This window comes from Neoarius graeffei, chromosome 3 (genome assembly GCF_027579695.1).
Source record: "Neoarius graeffei isolate fNeoGra1 chromosome 3, fNeoGra1.pri, whole genome shotgun sequence".
NCBI lineage: Eukaryota > Metazoa > Chordata > Actinopteri > Siluriformes > Ariidae > Neoarius > Neoarius graeffei.
In genome coordinates, this window is record NC_083571.1 from 58,454,656 (window position 1) to 58,468,928 (window position 14,273).

General features: G+C 40.6%; 1 protein-coding gene across 1 annotated transcript in view; it reads right to left on the reverse strand.

The window, feature by feature from the left end:
• Nucleotides 1-8,590: 8,590 nt before the first annotated feature.
• Nucleotides 8,591-14,273, reverse strand: part of drap1 (DR1-associated protein 1 (negative cofactor 2 alpha)) — a 49,105-nt gene continuing 43,422 nt past the window's right edge. Inside the window, exon 7 of the mRNA XM_060917051.1 lies at nt 8,591-10,051. Within this exon, the coding sequence (XP_060773034.1) occupies nt 9,883-10,051 (169 nt within the window). The 3' untranslated portion in view covers nt 8,591-9,882. The remainder of the gene's footprint in view (nt 10,052-14,273) is intronic.

The following is a 14,273-nucleotide window of genomic DNA, read 5'->3' on the forward strand; positions in this document are numbered from 1 at the left end:
GAGAGAGAGAGAGACGTTGTGTAATCCAAAGAGATACAGAGAGAGAGAGAGACACATTGTGTAATCCAAAGAGATACAGAGACAGACACGTTGTGTAATCCAAATAGACACACGAGAGAGAGAGACGTTGTGTAATCCAAAGAGACATGAGAGAGACATTGTATAATCCAAAAGACACAAAAGAGACACAAAAGAGACGTTGTGTAATCCAAAGCGATACAGAGAGAGAGAGAGAGACGTTGTGTAATCCAAAGAGACATGAGAGAGACATTGTATAATCCAAAAGACACAAAAGAGACACAAAAGAGAGAGACGTTGTGTAATCCAAAGCGATACAGAGAGAGACGTTGTGTAATCCAAAGCGATACAGAGAGAGACGTTGTGTAATCCAAAGCGATACAGAGAGAGACAGACGTTGTGTAATCCAAAGAGATACAGAGAGAGAGACGTTGTGTAATCCAAATAGACACACGAGAGAGAGACACGTTGTGTAATCCAAATAGACACACGAGAGAGAGAGAGACGTTGTGTAATCCAAAGAAATAGAGAGAGAGAGACGTTGTGTAATCCAAAGAGATACAGAGAGAGACAGACGTTGTGTAATCCAAAGAGATACAGAGAGAGAGAGACACATTGTGTAATCCAAAGAGATACAGAGAGAGACACGTTGTGTAATCCAAAGAGACACGAGAGAGACATTGTATAATCCAAAAGACACAAAAGAGACACAAAAGAGAGAGACGTTGTGTAATCCAAAGCGATACAGAGAGAGAGACGTTGTGTAATCCAAAGAGACATGAGAGAGACATTGTATAATCCAAAAGACACAAAACAGACACAAAAGAGAGAGACGTTGTGTAATCCAAAGCGATACAGAGAGAGACGTTGTGTAATCCAAAGAGATACAGAGAGAGAGAGAGACATTGTGTAATCCAAAGAGATACAGAGAGAGAGACATTGTGTAATCCAAAGAGATACAGAGAGAGACATGTTGTGTAATCCAAATAGACACACGAGAGAGAGAGACGTTGTGTAATCCAAAGAGATACAGAGAGAGAGAGACACATTGTGTAATCCAAAGAGATACAGAGAGAGACACGTTGTGTAATCCAAAGAGACACGAGAGAGACATTGTATAATCCAAAAGACACAAAAGAGACACAAAAGAGAGAGACGTTGTGTAATCCAAAGCGATACAGAGAGAGACAGACGTTGTGTAATCCAAAGAGATACAGAGAGAGAGAGACGTTGTGTAATCCAAAGAGATACAGAGAGAGACAGACGTTGTGTAATCCAAAGAGACATGAGAGAGACATTGTATAATCCAAAAGACACAAAAGAGACACAAAAGAGAGAGACGTTGTGTAATCCAAAGCGATACAGAGAGAGACGTTGTGTAATCCAAAGAGATACAGAGAGAGAGAGAGACATTGTGTAATCCAAAGAGATACAGAGAGAGAGAGAGACATTGTGTAATCCAAAGAGATACAGAGAGAGAGAGACGTTGTGTAATCCAAAGAGATACAGAGAGAGACAGACGTTGTGTAATCCAAAGAGATACAGAGAGAGAGAGACACATTGTGTAATCCAAAGAGATACAGAGAGAGACACGTTGTGTAATCCAAAGAGACACGAGAGAGACATTGTATAATCCAAAAGACACAAAAGAGACACAAAAGAGAGAGACGTTGTGTAATCCAAAGCGATACAGAGAGAGAGAGACGTTGTGTAATCCAAAGAGACATGAGAGAGACATTGTATAATCCAAAAGACACAAAACAGACACAAAAGAGAGAGACGTTGTGTAATCCAAAGCGATACAGAGAGAGACGTTGTGTAATCCAAAGAGATACAGAGAGAGAGAGAGACATTGTGTAATCCAAAGAGATACAGAGAGAGAGAGAGACATTGTGTAATCCAAAGAGATACAGAGAGAGACATTGTGTAATCCAAAGAGATACAGAGAGAGACGTTGTGTAATCCAAAGAGATACAGAGAGAGACACGTTGTGTAATCCAAAGAGATACAGAGAGAGAGAGAGAGACATTGTGTAATCCAAAGAGATACAGAGAGAGACATGTTGTGTAATCCAAAGAGATACAGAGAGAGAGAGAGACGCTGTGTAATCCAAAGAGATACAGAGAGAGAGAGACGTTGTGTAATCCAAAGAGATACAGAGAGAGAGAGACGTTGTGTAATCCAAAGAGATACAGAGAGAGAGAGACGTTGTGTAATCCAAAGAGATACAGAGAGAGAGAGATGTTGTGTAATCCAAATAGACACACGAGAGAGAGAGACGTTGTGTAATCCAAAGAGATACAGAGAGAGAGAGACGTTGTGTAATCCAAAGAGATACAGAGAGAGAGAGACGTTGTGTAATCCAAAGAGATACAGAGAGAGAGAGACGTTGTGTAATCCAAATAGACACACGAGAGAGAGAGACGTTGTGTAATCCAAAGAGATACAGAGAGAGACGTTGTGTAATCCAAAGAGATACAGAGAGAGAGAGACGTTGTGTAATCCAAAGAGATACAGAGAGAGAGAGAGACATTGTGTAATCCAAAGAGATACAGAGAGAGAGAGAGACATTGTGTAATCCAAAGAGATACAGAGAGAGACATTGTGTAATCCAAAGAGATACAGAGAGAGACGTTGTGTAATCCAAAGCGATACAGAGAGAGACGTTGTGTAATCCAAAGAGATACAGAGAGAGAGAGATGTTGTGTAATCCAAATAGACACACGAGAGAGAGAGACGTTGTGTAATCCAAAGAGATACAGAGAGAGAGAGACGTTGTGTAATCCAAAGAGATACAGAGAGAGAGAGACGTTGTGTAATCCAAAGAGATACAGAGAGAGAGAGACGTTGTGTAATCCAAATAGACACACGAGAGAGAGAGACGTTGTGTAATCCAAAGAGATACAGAGAGAGACGTTGTGTAATCCAAAGAGATACAGAGAGAGAGAGACGTTGTGTAATCCAAAGAGATACAGAGAGAGAGAGACGTTGTGTAATCCAAAGAGATACAGAGAGAGAGAGACGTTGTGTAATCCAAATAGACACACGAGAGAGAGAGACGTTGTGTAATCCAAAGAGATACAGAGACAGACGTTGTGTAATCCAAACAGATACAGAGAGAGAGACGTTGTGTAATCCAAATAGACACACGAGAGAGAGAGACGTTGTGTAATCCAAAGAGATACAGAGAGAGACGTTGTGTAATCCAAACAGATACAGAGAGAGAGACGTTGTGTAATCCAAATAGACACACGAGAGAGAGACACGTTGTGTAATCCAAATAGACACACGAGAGAGAGACGTTGTGTAATCCAAAGAGATACAGAGAGAGAGAGACGTTGTGTAATCCAAAGAGATACAGAGAGAGACAGACGTTGTGTAATTCAAAGAGATACAGAGAGAGAGAGAGACACATTGTGTAATCCAAAGAGATACAGAGAGAGACACGTTGTGTAATCCAAAGAGACACGAGAGAGACATTGTATAATCCAAAAGACACAAAAGAGACACAAAAGAGAGACGTTGTGTAATCCAAAGCGATACAGAGAGAGACGTTGTGTAATCCAAAGAGACATGAGAGAGACATTGTATAATCCAAAAGACACAAAACAGACACAAAAGAGAGAGACGTTGTGTAATCCAAAGAGACATGAGAGAGACATTGTATAATCCAAAAGACACAAAAGAGACACAAAAGAGAGAGACGTTGTGTAATCCAAAGCGATAGAGAGAGACGTTGTGTAATCCAAAGCGATACAGAGAGAGACGTTGTGTAATCCAAAGAGATACAGAGAGAGACGTTGTGTAATCCAAAGAGATACAGAGAGAGAGAGACGTTGTGTAATCCAAAGAGATACAGAGAGAGAGAGACACATTGTGTAATCCAAAGAGATACAGAGAGAGACACGTTGTGTAATCCAAATAGACACACGAGAGAGAGAGACGTTGTGTAATCCAAAGAGACATGAGAGAGACATTGTATAATCCAAAAGACATAAAAGAGACACAAAAGAGAGAGACGTTGTGTAATCCAAAGCGATACAGAGAGAGACGTTGTGTAATCCAAAGCGATACAGAGAGAGAGAGACGTTGTGTAATCCAAAGCGATACAGAGAGAGACGTTGTGTAATCCAAAGCGATACAGAGAGAGACGCTGTGTAATCCAAAGAGATACAGAGAGAGAGAGAGACGTTGTGTAATCCAAAGAGACATGAGAGAGACATTGTATAATCCAAAAGACACAAAAGAGACACAAAAGAGAGAGACGTTGTGTAATCCAAAGCGATACAGAGAGAGACGTTGTGTAATCCAAAGCGATACAGAGAGAGACGTTGTGTAATCCAAAGAGATACAGAGAGAGAGAGACACATTGTGTAATCCAAAGAGATACAGAGAGAGACACGTTGTGTAATCCAAATAGACACAAGAGAGAGAGAGACGTTGTGTAATCCAAAGAGAGACAAAAAAGAGAGAGGGATGTTGTGTAATCCAAAGAGACACGAGGCATATGAGAGACAGGAAGACACACACAGAAAGACACACATGTAATCCAAAGAGACACGAGAGAAAATAAACACTTCTCAGCGTGTTACTCTTCTCACACAACATTGTTTACCAACTATTTCAAGTCAATAATTCCTATTCATACTTTTAGTTACATAGAAAATTATTACTACGTCCTGAAGACAGCTTTACTTGTTATAAAGCACGCACACTGGATGTGTTACACATGAAAAAATTATTTATCAAAAATCGGTTTATTATTTGACTTAAACTCCATATGAATGAGCTTTTACTACAGAAACAATCACACATCAGAACAAGCACATTAATACAAACCTGCTATTTAAATTACAGCCAGAACTTGCATCTGAGCTGCGGTTATAGAAAACGAAAATCATCCTAGCAATCAGATGTGAGAATTTACCAGCACTGTGGTATAACTGTCCTCCTGCTTCATCAAGAAGTAAAGAAAACGATACACGAGCCTTCTAATCAGCCCGGTCCTGGCTGGAAGTCATACATGGGGTTAGTGATGAAGTGATATTTTGAAGTGTCCAAGATCAGAACCGTCTTCAACACATCTTCACTTGTGCTGGAACATGACCTGCATCCTGCATTTGAAGCTGTATTATAAAATAATACTGGTCATGTACAACTACCGTTATGAAATTCTCCATTTCTGCTTAAAATTTTACAACCCCGAGTCCAAAAAAGTTGGGACAAAGTACAAATTGTAAATAAAAACGGAATGCAATGATGTGGAAGTTTCAAAATTCCATATGTTATTCAGAATAGAACATAGATGACATATCAAATGTTTAAACTGAGAAAATGTATCATTTCAAGAGAAAAATTAGGTGATTTTAAATTTCATGACAACAACACATCTCAAAAAAGTTGGGACAAGGCCATGTTTACCACTGTGAGACATCCCCTTTTCTCTTTACAACAGTCTGTAAACATCTGGGGACTGAGGAGACAAGTTGGTCAAGTTTAGTGATAGGAATGTTAACCCATTCTTGTCTAATGTAGGATTCTAGTTGCTCAACTGTCTTAGGTCTTTTTTGTCGTATCTTCCGTTTTATGATGCGCCAAATGTTTCCTATGGGTGAAAGATCTGGACTGCAGGCTGGCCAGTTCAGTACCCGGACCCTTCTTCTACGCAGCCATGATGCTGTAATTGATGCAGTATGTGGTTTGGCATTGTCATGTTGGAAAATGCAAGGTCTTCCCTGAAAGAGACGTCGTCTGGGTGGGAGCATATGTTGCTCTAGAACCTGGATATACCTTTCAGCATTGATGGTGTCTTTCCAGATGTGTAAGCTGCCCATGCCACACGCACTAATGCAACCCCATAACATCAGAGATGCAGGCTTCTGAACTGAGCGCTGATAACAACTTGGGTCGTCCTTCTCCTTTAGTCCGAATGACACGGCGTCCCTGATTTCCATAAAGAACTTCAAATTTTGATTCGTCTGACCACAGAACAGTTTTCCACTTTGCCACAGTCCATTTTAAATGAGCCTTGGCCCAGAGAAGACGCCTGCGCTTCTGGATCATGTTTAGATACGGCTTCTTCTTTGAACTATAGAGTTTTAGCTGGCAACGGCGGATGGCACGGTGAATTGTGATCACAGATAATGTTCTCTGGAAATATTCCTGAGCCCATTTTGTGATTTCCAATACAGAAGCATGCCTGTATGTGATGCAGTGCCGTCTAAGGGCCCGAAGATCACGGGCACCCAGTATGGTTTTCCGGCCTTGACCCTTACGCACAGAGATTCTTCCAGATTCTCTGAATCTTTTGATGATATTATGCACTGTAGATGATGATATGTTCAAACTCTTTGCAATTTTACACTGTTGAACTCCTTTCTGATATTGCTCCACTATTTGTCGGCGCAGAATTAGGGGGATTGGTGATCCTCTTCCCATCTTTACTTCTGAGAGCCGCTGCCACTCCAAGATGCTCTTTTTATACCCAGTCATGTTAATGACCTATTGCCAATTGACCTAATGAGTTGCAATTTGGTCCTCCAGCTGTTCCTTTTTTGTACCTTTAACTTTTCCAGCCTCTTATTGCCCCTGTCCCAACTTTTTTGAGATGTGTTGCTGTCATGAAATTTCAAATGAGCCAATATTTGGCATAAAATTTCAAAATGTCTCACTTTCGACATTTGATATGTTGTCTATGTTCTATTGTGAATACAATATCAGTTTTTGAGATTTGTAAATTATTGCATTCCATTTTTATTTACAATTTGTACTTTGCCCCAACTTTTTTGGAATTGGGGTTTTATATATATATATATATATATATATATATATATATATATATATATATATATACACACACATATATATATACATATATATATATACACACACACACACACAGTGGTGCTTGAAAGTTTGTGAACCCTTTAGAATTTTCTATATTTCTGCATAAATATAACCTAAAACATCATCAGATTTTCACACAAGTCCTAAAAGTAGATAAAGAGAACCCAGTTACACAAATGAGACAAAAATATTATACTTGGTCATTTATTTATTGAGGAAAATGATCCAATATTACATATCTGTGAGTGGCAAAAGTATAGGAACCCTTGCTTTCAGTATCTGGTATGACCCCCTTGTGCAGCAATAACTGCAACTAAATGTTTGCGGTAACTGTTGATCAGTCCTGCACACCGGCTTGGAGGAATTTTAGCCCATTCCTCCATACAGAACAACTTCAACTCTGGGATGTTGGTGGGTTTCCTCACATGAACTGCTCGCTTCAGGTCCTTCCACAACATTTCGATTGGATTAAGGTCAGGACTTTGACTTGGCCATTCCAAAACATTAACTTTATTCTTCTTTAACCATTCTTTGGTAGAACGACTTGTGTGCTTAGGGTCGTTGTGTTGCTGCATGACCCACCTTCTCTTGAGATTCAGTTCATGGACAGATGTCCTGACATTTTCCTTTAGAATTCGCTGGTATAATTCAGAATTCATTGTTCCATCAATGATGGCAAGCAGTCCTGGCCCAGATGCAGCAAAACAAGCCCAAACCATGATACTACCACCACCATGTTTCACAGATGGGATAAGGTTCTTTTGCTGGAATGCAGTGTTTTCCTTTCTCCAAACATAACGCTTCTCATTTAAACCATAAAGTTCTATTTTGGTCTCATCCATCCACAAAACATTTTTCCAATAGCCTTCTGGCTTGTCCACATGATCTTTAGCAAACTGCAGACGAGCAGCAATGTTCTTTTTGGAGAGCAGTGGCTTTCTCCTTGCAACCCTGCCAACACCACCATTGTTGTTCAGTGTTCTCCTGATGGTGGACTCATGAACATTAACATTAGCCAATGTGAGAGAGGCCTTCAATTGCTTAGAAGTTGCCCTGGGGTCCTTTGTGACCTTGCCGACTATTACACGCCTTGCTCTTGGAGTGATCTTTGTTGGTCGACCACTCCTGGGGAGGGTAACAATGGTCTTGAATTTCCTCCATTTGTACACAGTCTGTCTGACTGTGGATTGGTGGAGTCCAAACTCTTTAGAGATGGTTTTGTAACCTTTTCCAGCCTGATGAGCATCAACAACGCTTTTTCTGAGGTCCTCAGAAATCTCCTTTGTTCGTGCCATGATACACTTCTACAAACATGTGTTGTGAAGATCAGACTTTGATAGATCCCTGTTCTTTAAATAAAACAGGGTGCCCACTCACACCTGATTGTCATCCCATTGATTGAAAACACCTGACTCTAATTTCACCTTCAAATTAACTGCTAATCCTAGAGGTTCACATACTTTTGCCACTCACAGATATGTAATATTGGATCATTTTCCTCAATAAATAAATGACCAAGTGTAATATTTTTGTCTCATTTGTTTAACTGGGTTCTCTTTATCTACTTTTAGGACTTGTGTGAAAATCTGATGATGCTTTAGGTTATATTTATGCAGAAATATAGAAAATTCTAAAGGGTTCACAAACTTTTAAGCACCACTGTGTGGATATATATACCCACTCAAACATAAGGTGGGAAAATAAATAAATAAAAAGATCAAGGACATTATACCGAAATTTGCACTTTATTATTTCACTCATACAAAATAAGAATGTTAAAAGTTTCACATACAGCCTCTGAGCAGCCAAACTTTACACACCTGAAGAGAGACAGCCACAAAAAAAAAAAAAAAAAAAAAAAAAAAAAAACACAGGTAGGAGGAAGGGAGAGAATGTTCCGGCTCGTCTCGGACCTCGCAAAGAACATTAAAACAATTTAAAAAGATACAAGATCACGATAGACAGCGCTGATACAAAGGTGCATTTGGTTGTACGGTTGGTTTTTAAAGACAACGAGGCTCATGATTCTGTTGTTTGCGCGAGTTCGATTTTTCGAGAGCTTTCGATCTCAGCCAAGAGGAGCGCGATTATGCAACGAGGTCAAAAACAGAACTAAAGTCCACATGGGGTGGGGGAAAGAAAAAAAAAAAAAAAGTGAATAGTCTTGTGCATTATTAAAATGTTCTAAGATAAGTTTAATGGAAAAATCTTGGCTTGGTAAAAGTTGTGTTACATGGTTAAAGGAAATAAAACTTGAATTTTTAAAAATGGTGTTCAAAATGGAGGGAGGGTGAAAAAAATTTATTTATTTATTTTATTTTATTTTTTTACACAGCTCTACAAAAAACCTGACACAATTAGCATGATTGTTGACCCAAAGTTAAACGTGCAGTTGATTTCCTGACTCATTTTCTCTTTTGACGGTTTTCATACACGACATGCGTCACGTTTCTTCATGGTGCATACGTCCTTCATCTTTCTGTCGCAGTGATGGATCACCGAGATCAATCGGAAGAGTTTCTAACACCACAAATCAAACTGAACGAGTGAACGGCGGAAAGAATTTGTGCTACGTCGGACTGAACAAAAGAAGAATGACAGCCTAAAATGACAAAAAAAAGTGCAAAAAAAAAAGACTACAGGGAATATCTATTTTGGGTTTTTAATTTAAAAAAAAAAAAAAAATTAGGGCTATTTTCCAAATGAGACTGCGAGCCAAGAATGCAACAATTTTTGTTTTTCTGTTTTTTTTTTAAAAATAGCCTAAACCAATTGTCCCATTTTAATCTGGACAGTAAAATAAGAATTCTTAAAAAAAGAAATTAAAACACAGAGCTAATATACAACTCATTCTTCTTCTTGCGTTGTGGCTGCAGCCTTGCTAACGCCCTTCACCGGTATCTGGACGTTAACTCGTCAAGTTCTGTGGGTTTCCATCCATTTGCACTCTGCAGCTTAACAAGAACAACTTAAGAAAACGAATGTAAAATGGTTCGACCGGGGGTGGGGGACAAGGAGCTAAGAGTCATAGTCTTCGTCGTCGTCGTGTTCTTCTTTGTGCAGCGCCGTGGCGGGAGGAGGTGGGATCATCCCCATGACTGAAGGCTGGGAGCTGAAAGCGCTGATGGGCATGGAGATTGCAGCCTGAGGGGCACCCATGGGCATGTATGGAGGAGGCATGTCTGGGCTGGTTTGAGCGGGGGAGGAAAAAAATAAATAAATAAATAAAGTTAGAAGTCATCTCTGCGTTAAATCCAAGCTAACAGCTATTGATTCTTCTCCTGGGGATTTACACCTTAACAGAAAAGCGCTTAATCTAACTCAGTCTGATGTAGTGGATATGTAGGGGGGGGTGTAAATATTACATCCATCAAATATACCATGCACCTAGAGGCTCCAGCTGAAATTATGGATTCCCTGAGGTGACTGGCACCCCGAAGAAAATCCATAATTACTGGAGCCTCTCAGTGCATGGTATATTTCATTTTTATTCTATCCACATTCTCTGGATATGAGCAATCACACACTCTGATTGGCTACTCTACTACTAGGCTATCAGCTCATATACCGTAAGTAGAATGGCGGAGCGCATCAAGTCAGATAGATCACTTTGTTATGAAGTATTTAAACGAAACAGAAACAGCTAAAAGCAATATCTCCTGTTTGTTCCACGCTCCAGCCCAGTCAGTGGCGGTAATACACCTTTAAGTTGGTTTGCCAACCACCAAGAAGAAGAAAATGGCGACGTGTGTTGCTGAACCAACCAAGGACGAAATAAAAACTCGACTCGAAAACAAAACCCCCAAAATACAAACAAAATACGGAATGAAAAGTATTTGATGGTAAGAACATAGCGTTTTTTTATTTTTCAAGAATTATTATTGCCTTTTTCGCAAACTGCCACAGTCATGTCGCCGGTTTGTTTACGTTCTAAGCGGAAATTATTTTGTCATACGTTTTGTATAAAGTTTTTAATTTATGGAATTTGCAAGCAAAAAAAAAACCCCTCCGTTTCTCAAAATCCAGTGAATGTGGATAGAATAAAACAGTTATTCCACTCACTCATCGTACGTGGCTTATAGCCAACTCGTCGAAACGTGCCGCGTCGGCCATCAGCTCCTGTACGACTTGATTTCGTGGAATAACTGTTGTTAAATATCGCTCATCAAAAACTTCCAAACCACAAGTGTTAAGTTTGAACCTTGGCATAAACTCACTGGAGGCAACCATGTTTGTTGTGGAATCAGGACACTTCGTCCAGTGACCGTTTGGTCCAAAGCCTTTTTCATACGCACCATCAATTATTTTATAAGTGGTGACAATATGTGTGAGACAAGATTTGGAGAGGAAAAAAAAAAAAAAGAGCAGGAAACAGAATCGGAAAACCAGGGAATCTACACGGGAGAATAAGGCTCGGTAATGCGCGCTGACGTGGTGCAATACTTTGCAATGAACGTGCCTTTTCGCAGTCTTTATATTGGCACGCTGATGCCTCTTGATCATGTGCAGGCGAGCCTCATTAACAACGCGTGTGCGAGAGTCCGCTCGGCGTGTGCGTGCAGTCCGGAGCGCGCCCGGGACTCCTTCGGATGCGCATAGGACTGCCGCCCACATAAAAGTTGGAGCCCCAAGAAAGGATATCTGGCAAGTGCGAGTATGCACGAGGAAGGAGTTTTTGTCGAATACTTCTTGGATTTTACACGAATACTAGGTAGGAACCCATCGTTTTGAACACACTTGCTGAGAAAGGAGAGTCTGGGGGCGATCTTTACTCGGCATTAGATTTCACAGCTCGCGTTTGGCGAATGGTTAAACTACACGCTGCAAAAATGTGCTTTGCTTTGGTCAAATTCCATTGAGAATTCCTCCTTTTTTCGAACAAACAAATACCTGAAATATAAAATAAGTCAAGTTTATTTGTATAGCGCTTTTAACAATAAAAATTGTCGCAAAGCAGCTTTACAGAATTTGAACGACTTAAAACATGAGCTAATTTTGTCCCTAATCTATCCCCAGTGAGCAAGCCTGTGGCGACGGTGGCAAGGAAAAACTCCCTCAGACGACATGAGGAAGAAACCTCGAGAGGAACCAGACTCAAAAGGGAACCCATCCTCATTTGGGCAACAACAGACAGCCTGACTATAATATTAACAGTTTTAACATGAAGTCAGTTTTGTTGATGTTGTAACTCTTCATTGATGGAAACTTGAGTGCAAAATTGATGGTGCGTATGAAAACGGCTTTGGACGAAAACTATCGGACGAAAAAGCATTGAACAAAATGACCTGTGCATCCTTTGTTGTTTACGTCAGCGCGACCTTCAACCTGCGCATGTGCAATGCACCATGCTATCGCCTGCCTCTCTAAGCACGATCATGATACGCGGATCTACACACAGAAATGCTCGCGGAGCCACAGCTGTGACTCGAGTCGGCCGTGTAGCTTGAAATTGTGACGCCAGTTCATGGTATATCCAGGATACACCATGACTGACTCACACCATATCCTTCTTTTTTAATGTCACGATATACATTGCTTAATCAATACTGGAGCTATTTTCGGTCATGTGAGCCACCCTTGGTCAATCCCTGCATGGAAATTTTTTGATGAGGGATATATTATTAAAAAAAACAAAACAAAAAAAGCACTATACAAAATTACATCTCTAAACATTTATTCAAGAAGTCGTTTAAGAGAATTTTGCTGGACTGTGGTTTACTGAGGAACAAATCTTTGACAGGAAACGTATTCTAGCTATAGATGGAAGGTAATTCGTATTTCACCGTCATTTGAACACCTCTGCTCAGAGCCGTTCTCTCACCTGGAAAACTAAACACCATCACGGAGTCCTATTAGAATGGACCGTGCACATTTCTTAAAGGGGTACCAAATATAACATATAGAGTTGCTGATGTGACAAAGTAACGTATTCTTAAGTATTCTATCAAATTTATATACTAGAAAACAACGAAATATCTTGGTAAATATAATACTTTATACGCTAAACCGCACAAGAGTCACCATTTTTAAAAGACCGTGACGTCAGCGCTACCCACTGCACTAGCGGAACTCTCCGAAATAGAGGCGATAAGCATGTAATCATGGCGTCGGGCGCATCAAGTGAAAGTGACAGCTCTGTCGAATCATACGACGAGACCCCGCAAGACACACTGCAAGCAGGCTATGGCTTAGAAGGGTACCAGTTTGAACCTAGGAGAGGTACTATGTAGTGGAAGTTCATTATGTCTAACTATTAAAGCCATTTTAAGTTCGTTTCTTAAGACAAGGATTTTTTAAGATGTTACCTTGTTGACAGTTTCGGCGAGAATCTTCCGCCTTCTTCAAAACAGTCACCAGATGTCGAGTGGTGACGTGCCTTATCAGCTGATGTTGCGCTACGGAGGCGTGAACGTCCCGCCCAATTTGACAGGTAGTTCACGCCTCCTGCTGTCAGGTCGCTCCCCCAGGACACATCTGGTGACTGTTTTGAAGGCGGCGGAAGATTCTCGCCGAAACTGTCAACAAGGTAACATCTTAAAAAATCCTCGACTTAAGAAACGAACTTAAAATAGCTAGGAGAGGTACTCTCGACTCCGGTGATGAAATAAGAGAAGAAAGCTCGGATGACGGCGAGGATGAGACTGATGCTGACCATGGGCATGGCGAGCGTGGGGCAGAGCGTCTGCGTGCAGGTGACACGGCGTGGTGCTCGTGCGGAAAATGTAACGTGGAGTTGCTCACGAGTCCAGCAGAATTTATTTGCTGCAATGAGATAGGCGCCACCCGTGGACTTGCGAAATCGTCGCAAGAGGCAGAAACAGGTATTTCACACGTGCTATTCCCAACCTCAATGAGCCGACACAACTGGGCACATACATACGTCATGAGTGTTACGCAGAGAAAATGAACGTGCATTCTGATTGGATAAAATTAATATCATGGCGGGCTGTTCAAACTGCGGAAATAGTTTGCTCGAGCTACTTTCAAAACACTATAACTTTCCAACCTTAGAACAAAAAACTTTTGTAAGTCTTGAATAAGGTTCGTTAATGTGCGTTTTATTGTTATATTTACTCTATATATTGCCCTCTGTTCCCCTTTAAGCCTAAGTCACAACCGGCCGTACGTGCTCCTATGGCCGGTCTACGTGCAAAAAACGCAAGAAACGCACGGAGGGCGTGTGTGTGACGTGCTGATTACGTTTTTTTCAGGTTGCAAGACAAACTTACGGCCAACGTGCGTCTTTCTCCATGAACAAAAAAAAAAAAAAAAACGCAGCGATTTGGGAAACGCCAAAAACCGCACGGCCAAAAAAGAAAAAAAATCGTACATCCGGTTGTGACCTAGGCTTTAAGCACTACCCTTAGGTTAATTATAGTGTTTGGGACACTTCCAGCTCAACTTCATTT